Source organism: Physeter macrocephalus, chromosome 6 (assembly GCF_002837175.3).
Source record: "Physeter macrocephalus isolate SW-GA chromosome 6, ASM283717v5, whole genome shotgun sequence".
NCBI classification, from domain to species: domain Eukaryota; kingdom Metazoa; phylum Chordata; class Mammalia; order Artiodactyla; family Physeteridae; genus Physeter; species Physeter macrocephalus.
This window is the reverse complement of record NC_041219.1, coordinates 74,266,133-74,282,889: the sequence shown is the minus strand read 5'-3', so window position 1 is coordinate 74,282,889 and position 16,757 is coordinate 74,266,133. Positions and strand designations below refer to the sequence as shown.

Genomic DNA, 16,757 nt, shown 5'->3' with positions numbered 1-16,757 from the left:
AAGCTGCTGGGCCCATTTGCTTCACAGGTTGCCAGTGGAACTCTGACATGAGCAAGGAACCCCAGCCACTATTCTTCCCAAGCTGTTACAGTATTTTGGAGCCAAGGTAATGAGGCCCTCTTCTGCTTACTGACATATCTGTCATCAGCTGTCCACTGCAGACACAGGGAACTGCAATGCTAAAGTGTGGAAGAGAGGGAATGGGGTTAGTTCAGGGAAGTGAAATTAATTCAGCATGACCAGCATAGAGGAGTTAAGTTGCAGCAAGAACCTGGAGAGCTGGGCAGGTGCTACATCATGAAAAACATTATGTGTCATACTCAGGAAGATGGACTGTTATCCTGAATGCTTTTACCAGAAAACCTTTAGAAGTATATCTTTAAAAAATTTTTATTTTCTTATTCAAAAGCCATACACATTCAGTGTAGAAATTTTACAAAGAGCAGAAATGTGCAGAGAAAATCATTCTTAATCCAATCACCTGGAGATAAACTATTTTAAACATTTTGATAATGTTCTTTCAACCTTTCTATGCATATAAATATGAATGCATATTAAAAAGAAAACAAAATAAAGATTATACTATATATATATTGCCTTTTAACTTGCCTTTTCATAAACACTTCCTGATCAATCAGTTGCCTTTTTTTTTTTTTTTTTTTTTTGCGGTACGCGGGCCTCTCACTGTTGTGGCCTCTCCCGTTGCGGAGCACAGGATCCGGACGCGCAGGCTCAGCGGCCATGGCTCACGGGCCTAGCCGCTCAGCGGCATGTGGGATCCTCCCGGACCGGGGCATGAACCTGTGTCCCCTGCATCGGCAGGCGGACTCTCAACCACTGCGCCACCAGGAAAGCCCAATCAGTTGCCTTTTAAAAAATGATTTTTGAAGGTCTACAAGGTATTCTATTATATGGCTGCATTACAGGTTATTTAATTAACTTCTTATTGTTGGGCATTTAGGTTGTTTTAGTTTTTTTGCTATTGTAAATAACATCTTGAACAGTTTTGTGCACTTATATATATATATAATTTTTATACATATTTACATACTTAAATCCAAAAGTGGAATTATCACACCAAAGCTGATTATTTTTAAGATTTCTGATGCAGCTCATGCCATAAAAAGTATGAAATTACACTCTCACTAGTTCCATCTTAGAATGTCTTCTCAGCTCTTTCATCCACACTCGAAGTTCTTGTTCTTTTAAAATATTTACAGCTTAGTTTCTTAATTTGGTTTTGTGTGTTACTAGTGAATTTGAACTTTTTTTCATGTGTTTACTGGCCATTTGTGTTTCCTTTCTTCTATTTTTTTTTTTTTTTAATTTCCTATTCATGCCGTTTGCTAACTTTTACTTTTGGTCATCAACTTGACTTTTCATATGGTTTATTGTTTATGGGTTTTGTTTTTGTTTTTTTTTGTTTTTGTAGTACGCGGGCCTCTCACTGTCGTGGCCTCTCCCGTTGCGGAGCACAGGCTCAGCGGCCATGGCTCACGGGCCCAGCCGCTCCGCGGCACGTGGGATCTTCCCGGACCGGGGCACGAACCCGCGTCCCCTGCATCGGCAGGCGGACTCTCAACCACGGCGCCACCAGGGAAGCCCCTATGGTGTTTTTTGACTTTAATAAAATTAAAATTTTTAAGTAGCCAAATCTACCAATCTTTTCGTTTATGGTTTCCTCCTTCGCTTTTTTGCTTAGAAAGTTCCTCCAGTGAATACTTCTGATCACTTCTGGTTTGGCGCTGCCAAATTCCAATAGACTTTTGCTCAAATAAACTCTTAAAAGAAAAAAAAAAGTTCCTCCCATCATTCTGCGATCAACTTTTTTTTTTTAAACGTGTATTTCTTCTAGCTCTTTTAAGATTTTAATTTTATTTATTACTTTGGGATTTCATTGTGACAATGTGAGATAGAGTTGTAATCCTCTCTCCCCAATACAGTGCAGCTAATCAGTTATCAAACACAATTTACTGAATAATCCATCCACGGGTCCAAATGCTACCCTTATAATCGCTGCTATCATCGTCCCTGGGTTTCATCTATTGAGAGTTACTGGAAAGAGGGCATGTGGGACAGTGAATAAACACCATAGGAATAAATAGTACTACAGCAGGTGTGAACATTTGGACCAGGCAGAGGAAGGACAGGAAAAGAGTTGTGCCTATTAATATTATGGTGATTGGTATAGGTTTTTAGTTTAGTAGTGGATTAACCAAATATGGAATTTTCAACATAGTTGCTTATTAAAATAGATAACTGAAAAAGTTAAAGAGCAGGAAATATAAAGCAGGGTAATCTTCCTCAAATAAATTTGAGTCTATAAACCTAATTCCACAATCGTCTCACGAGCCATCTGTCACATGGACTACTGTCCTTTAAACAGCCCTCACGTATAAAATTTGAGCGAGGAAGTTCAGATGAAGGTCTTGAGCCTTCGAGGATATTTCGCTTAGAGAAAAAGGAACTTTATTTTCAATTGTGGCGCTCATCACCAGCGCAATAACCACTACAGAAACAGCACTGCCCCCGTATTTTCATACCAACATCTCCCTGAGGAGCTAAGGCAATTGCGACAGGGAGAAACGATCAACTCTAGCGTTTTGAGCGCCAGATTCCTCTTTTTTTCCGTTTGCAAAGGAAACGCGGGAAACGGGAGCCTGGAGACGTTAGGCCGCAACAGAAAGGGTTATTTTTCACTCGAACGGTAGTTTTCGTAAGTGCGAAAGATACCAAAGTGAGAAGTACAGGTTTCACCCCAGAACTTCCTGGGGTCGCCGCAGGCCCCGGCGCAAGGGTGCCCGCAGCGCCGCCGGCCGGGAGGAGGCGAGCGCCTCCCGGACACGCCCCTCCGCTCCCGTCCCCGCCCCCGCCCCCGCCCCGGGGGGCGCCGTCGCCGTGACGTGAGGGGCGAGAGGAGGCGTGGGGCCGCGCCGCGGGGCTGGTTGCCGGAACTGGAGCCCTCTGCCGGGGCGGGGGGCGCGCGGGCTCCGCGGGGCTGGCAGGTGTGCTGCGCGTGCACCTGGCGAGCGATGGCGCCGGCCGTGGGCGCGCCGGGGTAGCGCGGGCTAGGTGGCGGCGCCCGGCCGGGGCAGCAATGGAGCTCCTTCGGCTGCTGCTCCTGGCTGTGTTGGCGTCGGAACCGGCGGCGGCCGGCGGAGCCGAGACCGTCGGGAACTCCAGCGAGGGTAAGGTCGGGGGCGCCTGACTGCTGCAACCCAAACTTGGTCTTGCATTTCTTGCAAGGTCAGAGTCCACCCCGGGGTCTGTCCGCGCAGCAGGGGAGGCGGTGAGTTCAGAACCGGCAGGAATGGATCGAGGTCCTTTCCTGCAGAAGGCAAGTCCCATTGCTAAGGAGGCCTTACTGTCAACCTCCTAATTTAGGTTGGGGGAATGGGAAGAGATAGGAAACTCTCTTGTTCAGACACATTATTCTCTCCCTTAGGGTGCAGCCATGTTTTTAGGTTTAATTTAACACATTAAAACACCTCTTTGCTCCCAAGTGGCTGGTCTGAGCCTCAGGACTGCGAGACTTGATGCAGCCAAGCTGCAGCGGGTTTTTGTACTCCAAAATCTAGATGCTTTTCAAACTGGTTATGCTCTGCGGAGTTTCAGAGGAAAAGTGAACCCAGAATGGGACTTTAGACCATAGGTCATGTGCTTGGTGAATGGATTTTAGCAATAGTTGGTGGTTTGTTAATATAAACTGTAAAAAGCGTTAATTGTATGAAGCTGATAATCATGTGCTTTTCCATGGGGTCAAGAACATTCTTGGTTTTGTTTTGAGCTTAAGAGACTAGTTGTAGTTCTGAAACATAGTATTTTCTGAATAATGTGATTCTGTTTCTGAATGCTTATCTTTGAAAAGCACTTGTGCAAACTGAATCCTATAATTTTTGCCTAGAATTTAAGGCCAAAGCTGAAAAGGGCGGTTATAGTTTTGCAGAAAAAATAGCCTTATTTATAACAGGGCGCTAACATTCACTGCGTGCAGTATGTGCCAGGTGCTTTTCATGGCAGTGTTATTTAATCCTTACAACCCTGTTAGATAATTATTGTCCTCACTGGTGGAGGATGAACCTGAGGCCCAAGACCATGCTCACTACACAAGTAAACAGCTAAGAGGGGCACAGACAGCAGATGAACCCAAGTGTGTCTTGCTGTAAATTTCATGGTCTTCCACTTCTACAAAGCTGCCCTCCAGTGAGAATGTTTTACTTAGTGTGGTGCTTTACACTTACTTCTTCCCTGAATTCTCGTTCCTCAAAATAGAGTCTCTTCTCCCTCCCTCATATGGCTATTTCCTTTCTTCCAAGGTGAAGAATCTGAGAGATTGAGTTCACAGATGATCAGATGAGAGAAGTAATTTGAGAAATTAATGTTTTTCAGACACTGTTTCTCACCTCTTTTCTGTGATTACAGCACTGTTATTTCCTCAGCCACATTATTCTTCTGGCCTGGCATCAGTATTGCTTTTCTGTTCAGGAGAGGGACAGCAGGTGGGAACTTGACTGCTGAGGGTTAATGAAAGCTGATATTCTCCACATCTGTCAGATAAAGATCAGAGTGGAAATTAAGGAAGACTTAGTTCCAGACTTGCATGATCCTCCTGGAAAATGTCTGGATTTCTATTTGAGGATTCTGATGGCTATACAAACTCGAAATTGGGTAGCTGCTGTAAGTTAGGAGGATTTACCCATCTTTAGCAGGAAGAGCTAAACACCTTAGTGGCTTAGAAGCTAAGTGAGTCTTTAAAGGTGGCAGATCGAGTTCTAGAATGTCTGAGGAACTTGCTTTCTGTGACCAGCAAGAGATGAACCATGCATCTAAACAGTTTTCCCCTCTCTTGGAGTCCCGGTTCCCTGCTACCCTTAACACCTTTCATTATTGATTGAGGTTCATATCTCATAACTCACAGGAACTTACCTAGTGATTGGAGTTGAGCAGAGTGCTATTTGAACCTTCTCAAGTTTGTGCTACCCATAATGCTTAAGGAAGGTAGCAGGCCACTTGTGTAGTTAGTTGCAAGTGTTCTCTTTCTCTCAAAAGTGTGTGCATTTTTGTGTTTCCTTTCACCTTTTAGGGCTAATGAAAATTCATAAGACAGTATCAATGAGAAATCGGGATGGGCAGTTGAATGCTGGCCAGCTCAAGTAGCTGAACGGTTTTTGTTTTTAGTATTCCACCTGAAGAGAATTATGAAGACTAAGTGTTGACAAATCTGTCCTAGAATTTTTCTGTTGAGTTAAAGCAGAAACAATGGAGGTACATTTCAGTAAATAGTAAAAAGGAAGAGGTGGAAAATTTGAAGGTTGCAAGTTTAGGATCGGATTGAGAAAGAAAAGGAACATTGGGATTAGGCACCTCTTTTTAGAATGGAATTATTGGAAGGAAAGAGTGACTCTGGGTAGGAATGGAGGAAGGGTATGAAACATAGAAAAGGGTCCCCTGCTGTAGGTTAGATGGCAAAAAAACATTTTTTCCAGAAAAAGCAGAGCCACGGCTTTTTAGAGGAGAGCTGCAGCGTAAGTGCTCAGTCTCATGTTAGCCATTTGCCCTGTAATAGCCTTCTGTTTAAAAAAAATTTAGTTTTGGCTGCAGCTACTCTTAGTTGCGGTGCGTGGGCTTCTCATTGTGGTGTCTTCTCGTTGCGGAGCATGGGCTCTAGGTGTGCGGGCTTCAGTAGTTGTGGCACGTGGGCTCAGTAGTTGTGGTTCGTGGGCTCTAGAGCGCAAGCTCAGTAGTTGTGGCACACGGGCTTACTTGCTGTGCGGCATGTGGGAGCTTCCCAGACCAGGGCTCTAACCCTTGTCCCCTGCATTGGCAGGCAGATTCTTAACCACTGCGCCACCAGGGAAGCCCTGCCCTGTAATATCCTTGATGTGCTGTCTTTCCTATCCACTCCTCAAGTCATAAGACCTAATTATCCCTCAAAAAATGTTTCTGATGCATCCTTTTCCAGATGACTTAGAAGTGCCGTTAAGTTCCTGTTAACCTCTTCAGGATATATTTTTGTAGTTGTGTCTTCCTTTGCCATGTCAGTTTTTATGAGTAGAAATGAAATGCAGTTTCTGCCAGGCTGGACTGTTAAAGTTGTCTTGACTTTCAGTATATTTCCTTGTCACTCTGTGGAAGTCACTTTCTCAACTCGCTGTTCATGATGGATGTGCTGGGCGTTTTATACCTGTTAGACCTCTTGTTCCCACTAGTTTATTTGTAGGAGGACCATACTGACTGCCTGCATTTTTTTTTTTTTTTGATAAGGACATGAGCCTCTGAAACATTGGAAAGCTAATAGAAACAAATAATGATATTTTATTGTGTAGTATTAGACAGTTCACAAATTTTTTCCCATTTGATACTTTCAGCAGCCACGTGATGTATGCAGCACAGTTACCTGCATTTTACCATGAGGGAACTGAGGCCCATAGGAAATAATTACTTGTCTGAGGTCACAGAATTAAACTATCATTTACCAAACATTTACTGTGTGCCAACCAGGTGCCTGGCACTGTGAGGCTCCGGAACATCAAATATGACAGGGCCCTGCAAGTCAGGACTCAAACCATAACTGGTTTGTTTAATATACAGTATTCTATAAAAATTGTGAAATGGCTCTTGGATTGCCAGAGGATTTTCACACAAAAGTTAGATAAAGATAACTAAGAATAGGAAAAAATATAGCTTTCCTTCCCTAATTCATCAAATGTTGTGTTAGGAGTTCTCACACCTGGCTGGACATTAGAATCACCTGGAGAGCCTTGAAAAAAAGCATGTTGGTGAAGAGACAACTAGAAATTGAAATAGAAAATAAAGAGTAAGTTTATAATACCATCAAGAAATATTAAATATTTAGGGATAATTATAATGGGATATGTTACAATCTCTATAGAGAAAACTATCCAACATTCTTGAGATAAATTAAGAAAATAAATAAATAGAGGGATATCTCAAATTCGTAGATTAGAAAAATTCTGTGTTATAAAGGTATCATTTCTCCCTAAATTAATACATTCAGTGCCATCTCAATCAAATCCAAGCAGAGTTTTTTTTTTGTGGAAACTGACAAGCTGCTTTCTAAAATTTATATGGAAATGAAAAAGGGCCAAAATACTCAAGACAGTCTTGAAGAGGAAGAACAAATTTGGGGCAGAAATTAAGACAGTGTAATACTGGTGTTAGGTTAGGCAAATAGACCAGTGGTACACAGTTAAGAGTCCAGAAATAAACCCTCACATATGTCTCTTGACTTATGTGAAAGGTGGAATTGCTGAGCAGTAGGGAAACTACTTTCAATAAAGGTTGCTATGTCAACAGGATATTCATATGGGAAAATGAACCTTGACCGTCTCACCTCACACCACACATAAATATCAGTTTCAGGTTGATTTTAGACTTAAATGTGAAAGGTAGAATAAAGTTCTAGAAGTTAACGTGGGGAATGTATCTTCCTGATCTTGGAAAATGTTGGCAAAGAATTCTTTAAAATCGTAAAGGAAAAACTTGAGAAATTGCACTACATTAAAATTAAAACTTCTGTTAATCTAAAGGTAACGAGAGTGAAAAGACAAGCTATAAAGAGTGGGAGAAGATATTTGTAACACATATCTGACAGAATACTCATATCAGTGATGCCTAAAGAGTTCCTAAAATTCAATAAGGACAGATAATCCAGTTTTTAAAATGGGCAAAAGGCTTAACAGACCCTTTCACAAAGAGGATATTTAAATAACCAATAGGTAAAACAAAATGTTCTTACCAAGTGTTGGCGAGAGTATTGTGTAACTGGAATACTTTCTCACAAGCTGATAGAGGTCTAAATTGGCAAAACCATGTTGGATAACTGTTCAGGAGTATCTACTAATTCTGAACATAAGTATACCCTGTTACCTGATAATTCTACTCATAGGTTCTACCCAATAGAAATGTGTACATGTGCACCAAAAGACACATACAAAAAATTGTCTGAATGGAGTTAATTATAATTACTCCAAACTAGAAATAGTCCAAATGTTCGTTAACAGTAGAATAGATAGGGCTTCCCTGGTGGCGCAGTGGTTGAGAGTCCGCCTGCCGATGCAGGGGACACGGGTTCGTGCCCCGGTCCGGGAAGATCCCACATGCCGCGGAGCGGCTGCGCCCGTGAGCCATGGCCGCTGAGCCTGCGCGTCCGGAGCCTGTGCTCCGCAACGGGAGAGGCCACAGCAGTGAGAGGCCCGCGTACCGCAAAAAAAAAAAAAAAGCTAGACACAAAAGAATTCATGCTGTATGATTCCATTTAATTAAATTTCAAAAAAAAAAGCCCATCTGTGGTGTTAAAAGTTAGGATCATGGTTACCTCTGGGGAAGAGGGAAGAGGTAGTGATTGGAAGAGGCCACCAGGAGACCTCTAAGAGGTTAGAGTGCTGTTTCTTGATATGGCAGTGTAAACTTTGTGCACTTCTCTGTAGGCATGTTTTTTCTTTTTTTAAAAATTTAATTAATTAATTTATTTAGGCTGCGGCTGGTCTTAGTTGCGGCATGCAGGATCTTCTTTGCGGCATGCAGGATTTTTTTTTTTTTTTTAATTGCGGCATGCAAACTCTTAGTTGCGGCATGCATGTGGGATCTAGTTCCCTGACCAGGGATCGAACCTGGGCCCCCTGCACTAGGAGCACGGAGTCTTACCCACTGGACCACCAGGTAAGTCCCTGAATGTTATTTTAATAAATATTTGTTTTGTAATTGATACTTGAACCCTAACCCCAGGAATTTTGATTTAACTGGTTGGAGAGGGGCCCAGGCAACAATATCTTTTAAAAAGCACCTTCAGATAATTGTAACGTACAACCAAGGTGGATGACCACTGTATTAGAATTCCTTTCTAAGAAGGACACCTCATGAGCACTACAGAAAATATGAAAAATAGGAAATGTGTAAAGAAAAGAAAACATTATTTAAAATACACCCCATAGTTACCTGTTTTTAATAGCCCTACTTACTTTGTCAAGTGACCAGTTTTTTAAAAATACTGTATACAGTGTCTCTCCCCTTTGTTATCTGGCTTCCTTCTGGTTCTTGTCACAGGCATTTGGGGAAAGAGGGTTAGCAGGCATCATCTTCCTTTCGGAAGCTTTCGGAAATCTGTTTCTGAAATGGCAGGTGTTCTTCTCGAAGTCGGAAGCAGAGACTGTCACTTACTGTTTTGGTCCTGATCATTTTGTATTCTCACAGAAGCTGTTTGTTTTCATTTCTGATTTTTTTAATGAGAACAAGACTTCTTAGTTATTTTAACCATTTAAGATCAAAGGTGATCTGCTACACTGTCACAGCAAAAACCTTCTCAAATAGGTTTATTGCCTGGCATATATATGTACACACACACATATGTGTATATTTTTTCTAGAGTATTGTTTCACAAAATAGAATTATTTTATTTCTTATTTCTTATTCATGCTGGAATGGTAACAGCCTATATGTTCATTAGTAAGGGATTGGCTGAATAATCATGTTTACCTAGAATGGAATTATTATATAGCTTTTAAAATGATAAAGCTAGAATTATCTATTGATGTGGGAAGATATCTAAGATCTATGAAATGGCTATACCAAACCTATTTGTGTCTTTTCTTTTTCCATCTACATAGAGGTGCTCATGCTGATATCTGCCTAAATCCTGAAAAATGTATACCAAACTGTTAATAGTGATTATTTCTGTACAGTGTACTTGCTGGAGGAATTAACTTTCTCTGCAGTTCTTGCCTTTTAAAATATGGCTTATGTATGATCTGGAACAATATTACCATTCAGGGATCGAACCTGGGCCCCCTGCACTAGGAGCACGGAGTCTTACCCACTGGACCACCAGGTAAGTCCCTGAATGTTATTTTAATAAATATTTGTTTTGTAATTGATACTTGAACCCTAACCCCAGGAATTTTGATTTAACTGGTTGGAGAGGGGCCCAGGCAACAATATCTTTTAAAAAGCACCTTCAGATAATTGTAACGTACAACCAAGGTGGATGACCACTGTATTAGAATTCCTTTCTAAGAAGGACACCTCATGAGCACTACAGAAAATATGAAAAATAGGAAATGTGTAAAGAAAAGAAAACATTATTTAAAATACACCCCATAGTTACCTGTTTTTAATAGCCCTACTTACTTTGTCAAGTGACCAGTTTTTTAAAAATACTGTATACAGTGTCTCTCCCCTTTGTTATCTGGCTTCCTTCTGGTTCTTGTCACAGGCATTTGGGGAAAGAGGGTTAGCAGGCATCATCTTCCTTTCGGAAGCTTTCGGAAATCTGTTTCTGAAATGGCAGGTGTTCTTCTCGAAGTCGGAAGCAGAGACTGTCACTTACTGTTTTGGTCCTGATCATTTTGTATTCTCACAGAAGCTGTTTGTTTTCATTTCTGATTTTTTTAATGAGAACAAGACTTCTTAGTTATTTTAACCATTTAAGATCAAAGGTGATCTGCTACACTGTCACAGCAAAAACCTTCTCAAATAGGTTTATTGCCTGGCATATATATGTACACACACACATATGTGTATATTTTTTCTAGAGTATTGTTTCACAAAATAGAATTATTTTATTTCTTATTTCTTATTCATGCTGGAATGGTAACAGCCTATATGTTCATTAGTAAGGGATTGGCTGAATAATCATGTTTACCTAGAATGGAATTATTATATAGCTTTTAAAATGATAAAGCTAGAATTATCTATTGATGTGGGAAGATATCTAAGATCTATGAAATGGCTATACCAAACCTATTTGTGTCTTTTCTTTTTCCATCTACATAGAGGTGCTCATGCTGATATCTGCCTAAATCCTGAAAAATGTATACCAAACTGTTAATAGTGATTATTTCTGTACAGTGTACTTGCTGGAGGAATTAACTTTCTCTGCAGTTCTTGCCTTTTAAAATATGGCTTATGTATGATCTGGAACAATATTACCATTTTAAGGGAAAAACAAAACAGGTGACACCTGTTGAGTGTTGAGAGTGTCACCATTTTGTCTAGATTGTCCCTGTTTTATAAATTTCGCATAAAGAGTTGAGGTAGAACCTGTGTTTTGAGTGCCATCAGGGAAGGAGGTTTTTTTCAAATTATGCATTTCCTTTCTGGTAAGAACGCCTCATGATCGCTATAGAAATCTGATAAACAATGAAATGTGTAAAGAAAAGGCACTTAGGGCTTCCCTGGTGGCACAGTGGTTAAGAATCCGCCTGCCAATGCAGGGGACACAGGTTCGAGCCCTGGTCCGGGAAGATCCCATATGCCGTGGAGCAACTAAGCCCATGCGCCACAACTACTGAGCCTGCGCTCTAGAGCCCGTGAGCCACAACTACTGAGCCCGCGTGCCACAACTACTGAAGCCCACGTGCCTAGAGCCCGTGCTCTGCAACAAGAGAAGCCACCGCAATGAGAAACCCGCGCACCGCAATGAAGAGTAACCCCCGCTCTCTGCAACTAGAGAGAAACCCACGCGCAGCAACGAAGACCCAATGCAGCCAAAAATAAATAAAATAAAAATAAATTTTAAAAAAAAAGAAAAAAAAAGTCACTTAACATACATTCCCAAGAATACCTACTTTTATTACCCCTACTTATTTTGTTAAGTTACCAGTCGTTTAGTAGTATATTTTAACTTCTATGGTCCTGTCTTTCCTTACTGTCTTTTAAACCACTGAAAGTTTTGGTTCTCCAAGTATTTCTGAGTTGTGATTTTTCTTCACACTTGTGTGATAGATTAAGGAAACGTTAAGATAACCAACACTTCACTAACTGATAGCTTCAGTCTCTTCCAGGGCTTATAAATGTTCTGGGTAGTATTTTGATTCAAGGCCCATGTAATGGGAGACAGACATAAAGATCATCAAAAGTTTCTAAGATAGGCTTAAGGGCAAATTTAAGTGTTAGTTAAGTGATTATAACCTTTACGAATTTACTTACATCAGTTCTGATCACAGTATTCAATAGGCAGAGCGACTAGTCCATAAGTACTAAATAAGTATTTGTCAAATAGAGAAAATGGGATGGGGAGGGACTGAAAAAACAAAACTGAAAATGTAACTCGAAAAGGTAGGCCAGTAAATGAGCTGAGTACTTTGGACAGTTAAAGGATGGAAATCCAATTAATTCCTAGGAAAACAAACTGAGACTGCTCTTAGACTGGAATTTGTGGATAGTTTTAAGACTTGGAAGGTGGAGAATGGATGGGACCAAAGTTAAAGTGCAATACATGAAAAGTTTTTAGGGCCATTTACTGAGGTCCTTAATTTTATGTATAATTTGGTTTCCTAATAAAGTAATCCTGGGGGCTTCCCTGGTGGCGCAGTGGTTGCGCGTCCGCCTGCCGATGCAGGGGACACGGGTTCGCGCCCCGGTCTGGGAGGATCCCACATGCCGCGGAGCGGCTGGGCCCGTGAGCCATGGCCGCTGAGCTCCTGGCCGCGTCCGGAGCCTGTGCTCCGCAACGGGAAAGGCCGCAGCAGAGGGAGGCCCGCATACCACAAAAAATAAAAATAAAATAAAAAAAAAATAATAAAGTAATCCTGATGCTGGGAAGACCTGGAATATTAAAATGTTCCTTGTTCCCCTTTAAAAAAAAAAAAACAACCCCCTGTGCCCCGCAACGGGAAAGGCCGCAGCAGAGGGAGGCCCGCATACCACAAAAAATAAAAATAAAATAAAAAAAAAATAATAAAGTAATCCTGATGCTGGGAAGACCTGGAATATTAAAATGTTCCTTGTTCCCCTTTAAAAAAAAAAAAACAACCCAGAAAACTCCCCACGTTTTCCAGACTTCCGTAGATTCTGTTAGCCACTTCCTAATATTTTTACCTCTATTCAGGCTGGAGTTTTGTTCCACATAAAAGGTGAAATGTCTTTCTAGTTACATAAATAGAAAATACACCACCTTCATTTGTCATTGTTACAACTATTAAAATTTTCTCTGGATTTTTAGAAATTAAATTAGAACCACAAATAACCTTTTTTTCTATAATCAATTAAAAAATTAAGTTATGAAGATAATATAATAACATGGAGTTTGGGGAAATTTTATAGAGAGTAACCTTTATTCTAGTTCTAGCAATGTTTGTATGTTCTGTTTGGCTTTCTTGGTTAGCCTTTCTTGATAGTCTTTTTTTTAATCATCCAAATGGAGTACTTGTGTTAACTACAAGAACAACAAAAAGTGCTGAAAAAATTAGCCTTCTTAGGAAACGGTACATAAGAATGAGTTAGTGTCTGGGGTGTTTTCTTTTAGCTCCCACTGACTCAAATTTCCTTCTAAAATAAAACATGATCCTTCCACTGTGGGACTCTGGTGAATATAATCTTTACCTCATCAACTACTTTTCATCTCTATTAAATTGAAATCTTTTTTTCTGTTTTTAGGTTCCAGCCCCCAAGACTGCTTATGTAATGCTTGCGGGCTCCTCTGCTGTTTATGCAAAGACACACTGACTGTAGGGCAGGGGGGTGAGATGGGAACCCAGAACCACACAGAAGTCAAATGTGGATTCCTTGAGAATTAGGTTGGAGAAAGAAAGAACTGGTGAGCAGCTGGGAGATAAGACACAGTGAGTGAGTGAAACACAAGCAGACAGTGGAGGCAGGTGGACAAATGGGAAAGCCTAGGTGAGGTGTTGGAGAACTTGTTATAGCCTGTCTTTTATGTAGACTCTGAACTTGATGCTTAAACAAACAAACGAAAATCTCCTTCTTCCGGAAGCCCCGTGATTCATGAAGTTCCTGGTGTGGACACTCAATAGACATTTTTGCCTGTGCTGATGACACCTTCCTTTGCAAGCTGAGTACTTCAGTCTCATTTGACAGATGAAGAAATTGAGGTTTAAGGGAGTTAAGTAACTTGCCTGAGATCCCACAGCTAGTAAATGGTGGGGTAAAATTGAAGCCAGATGTGTCTCTCTAGCTGGGCTGACTTCAGAATTCACTAGATTGTAATAATCTTTAGTACCAGTGCATTTACGATCGTTAGTAACTCATCAGGGTTGTTAATTCTTAAATTCAGGGACTCTGTTCTGAATAGAGTTGTTATTGCTGCTACCAGGAGGGGGATTTTCCTGGGTTCTGGAGCCAGGCACCTTGAACAGCCTATTTTTCACATCTTTTGAAATACCTTTCTTCCCCTCAGGTTCTCAGTTCCACCCTTTCTAGCTGAGTCACCTGGGCGGGCAGCTTCACCCCTTTGAGCTTAGTTGTCATAAGTGAAACAGGAGCAGTAATAATAATATTTATCTCAACGGGTTTTTCTGAGGATGAAATTAGCCATGCATTTGTGTTTAAGTATGCAGTTTGTACAAATCGCTATTAGAGATCTAAGTGTTACAATGAAACGTTTCTCTCATTGTAGGTCTTCTTGAATTTTCTGTGGGGAAATTTAGATACTTGGAGCTCAAGAAGCCCTTTCCAGAGGAAGCTATTTTGCGTCATATTTCCAGCAATGTCACTTTTCTTATTTTCCAAATACATTCACAGTATCAGAATACAACAGTTTCTTTTTCTGAGGTAAGTACAAAGAGTTACTTCCATAAAAGCCATTTCCACATTTTGGGGTCTTGTATTTAGCGTGAGCGTTAGAATTTTTTTTTTTTTTTTTAAAGGCACATTTTTTTTTTTTTTTTTTTTTTTTTTTGTCTGCGTTGGGTCTGCGTTGCTGCGCGCGGGCTTCTCATTGCAGTGGCTTCTTTTGTGGAGCACGGGCTCTAGGCGCACGGGCTTCAGTAGCTGCAGCGTGTGGGTCAGTAGTTGTGGCTCGCGGGCTCTAGAGAGCAGGCTCAATAGTTGTGGTGCACGGGCTTAGTTGCTCTGTGGCATGTGGCATCTTCCCGGACCAGGGATCGAGCCCATGTCCCCTGCATTGGCAGGCGGATTCTTAACCACTGAGCTACCAGGGAAGTCCTGAGCATTAGAATTTGATGCCACCGTATGTCTTAAATTTCTTTTCTTTGTTTAACAGGAGGGGGAAAGACAAGAGTTTATTTACACGTACAATGTGCGTATACGTGGGAGAATGCAGTAATGAGTAATTCAAAGAGGTGGTTAGAATTTGGGGCCCCTATACCATCTTAACAAAGGGTGATAAATTTGTGGAGAAGTGTATGTCTTAAATTTTAAAAAAAAAAAATCAAGATTGGGTCCTGTCAAGTTAGTGGTTTAGACTGGCTAAGAGGTGAGTATCACAGGCCTTTCTTGAGTGGTGATCTCTGACCTAAAGAGGGGTGATGCTTCTGAGTTTGGGGGAGGGTGGCTTGTACCAAATGTCTCCTGTCTGTAGCTAAGCTTTCCTCATACTTCCCACCTTTTCTTTTTCTTACCCTACTGTGTCCTCAGTGATTTTTACCTGAGAGTACATTTTAATGGGTTTGCTTTGTCGTTCAGCCATCTAGTGTTGAAGTTTATTAAGACTCCTGTAGGATCAGCTTTATTCTTTGGAGTCTCATGGAAACAAAAGAATCCTAACACTAAGTTTTAACCAGTGCAGTGCTTTGCTTCCAGCAGCATTTAGGACCCTCTTACAGAGATCATCACTACACCCCTGAACCTCAACCTCAGTTCTGGGAAGTTTTTCAGATGTCCTGGGTCAGCTTAAGCTATTAAGGCTCTGCCATTTATGTTAACCTTTTACAAATCTATTTATATTTAGTCTATGTGACCCCATAGACAAATGAATGAATTTCACTCTGTATAAAGTTGTGCTGCATTTTTATTTGTCCTAAGCCTACCTTCTAATATTCTGGAATTTGCTAAACAGAGCTGTCTTAGTCCAATTCCTATATATCTATGGGCATTGGTCACAGTATCTTTCAAACTAAGTATTTGGTATTTTTTGTTCCTGCTTTCCTGTCTCTGCCACGAAGGTTTTGAAGTTGTGTGTGGTGATTTAATAGACTAGAAATGGAAAGGTTTGATCAAGGAAAAGAGGAAGGAGTAAGTTATGTTAATTGAAGAGATAAGTGTCTATGACGCATATGTGTATATATATATATATATATATTTTTTTTTTTTTTTTAATGACCCATATATTGATTTTGCCTGAGTTCTTTGCAGCCAGAGCAGAAATCAAAGCATGTTAAATTTCATAACTTTCTTAGAAGGAAGAAACATGCCAGTTCTTGAGGGGAAGCCAAGTTTTTTTCTGGCATTAAATTCAAATGGAAACTTTCTGTTCAGGCCCTTATATAGTAAAATGGCACAGAGATAATTTCCTTCTTACTAATATCATAGCAAAGACAACATTTGAAGTAAGAGAAAGGATGGCGAAAAAAGGCATTTATATTTCTTGTATGCCCACTGTGTGCCAGGCCAGTGATCCTTAAGCTCCTGGGGCCATAGACTTGGAATTTGCTGAAATCTCAGGACTCTCTACCTGGCAAAATGTATGACTACATCTGTATAATTTCATGGGGACCTCTGGAAACTCACTGGGCCTCTGGGGCTCCTAGTCAGGAACCCTTGCATTTGGTTTTCCACGTAGTTATTTTTTTTTTTTTTTTTTTGCGGTACGCGGGCCTCTCCCTGTTGTGGCCTCTCCCGTTGCGGAGCACAGGCTCTGGATGCGCAGGCTCAGCCAGTCAGGAACCCTTGCATTTGGTTTTCCACGTAGTTTTTTTTTTTTTTTTTTTTTTGCGGTACGCGGGCCTCTCCCTGTTGTGGCCTCTCCCGTTGCGGAGCACAGGCTCTGGATGCGCAGGCTCAGCGGCCATGGCTCACGGGCCCAGCCGCTCCGCGGCATG

At 41.1% G+C, this 16,757-nt stretch overlaps 1 protein-coding gene across 1 annotated transcript in view; it reads left to right on the top strand.

The window, feature by feature from the left end:
- The first annotated feature begins 2,955 nt into the window (after positions 1–2,955).
- Positions 2,956–16,757, top strand: part of TM7SF3 (transmembrane 7 superfamily member 3) — a 41,853-nt gene continuing 28,051 nt past the window's right edge. The window contains exons 1-2 of the mRNA XM_055085717.1: positions 2,956–3,188; positions 14,375–14,529. Of these exons, the coding sequence (XP_054941692.1) occupies positions 3,098–3,188; positions 14,375–14,529 (246 nt within the window). The 5' untranslated portion in view covers positions 2,956–3,097. The remainder of the gene's footprint in view (positions 3,189–14,374; positions 14,530–16,757) is intronic.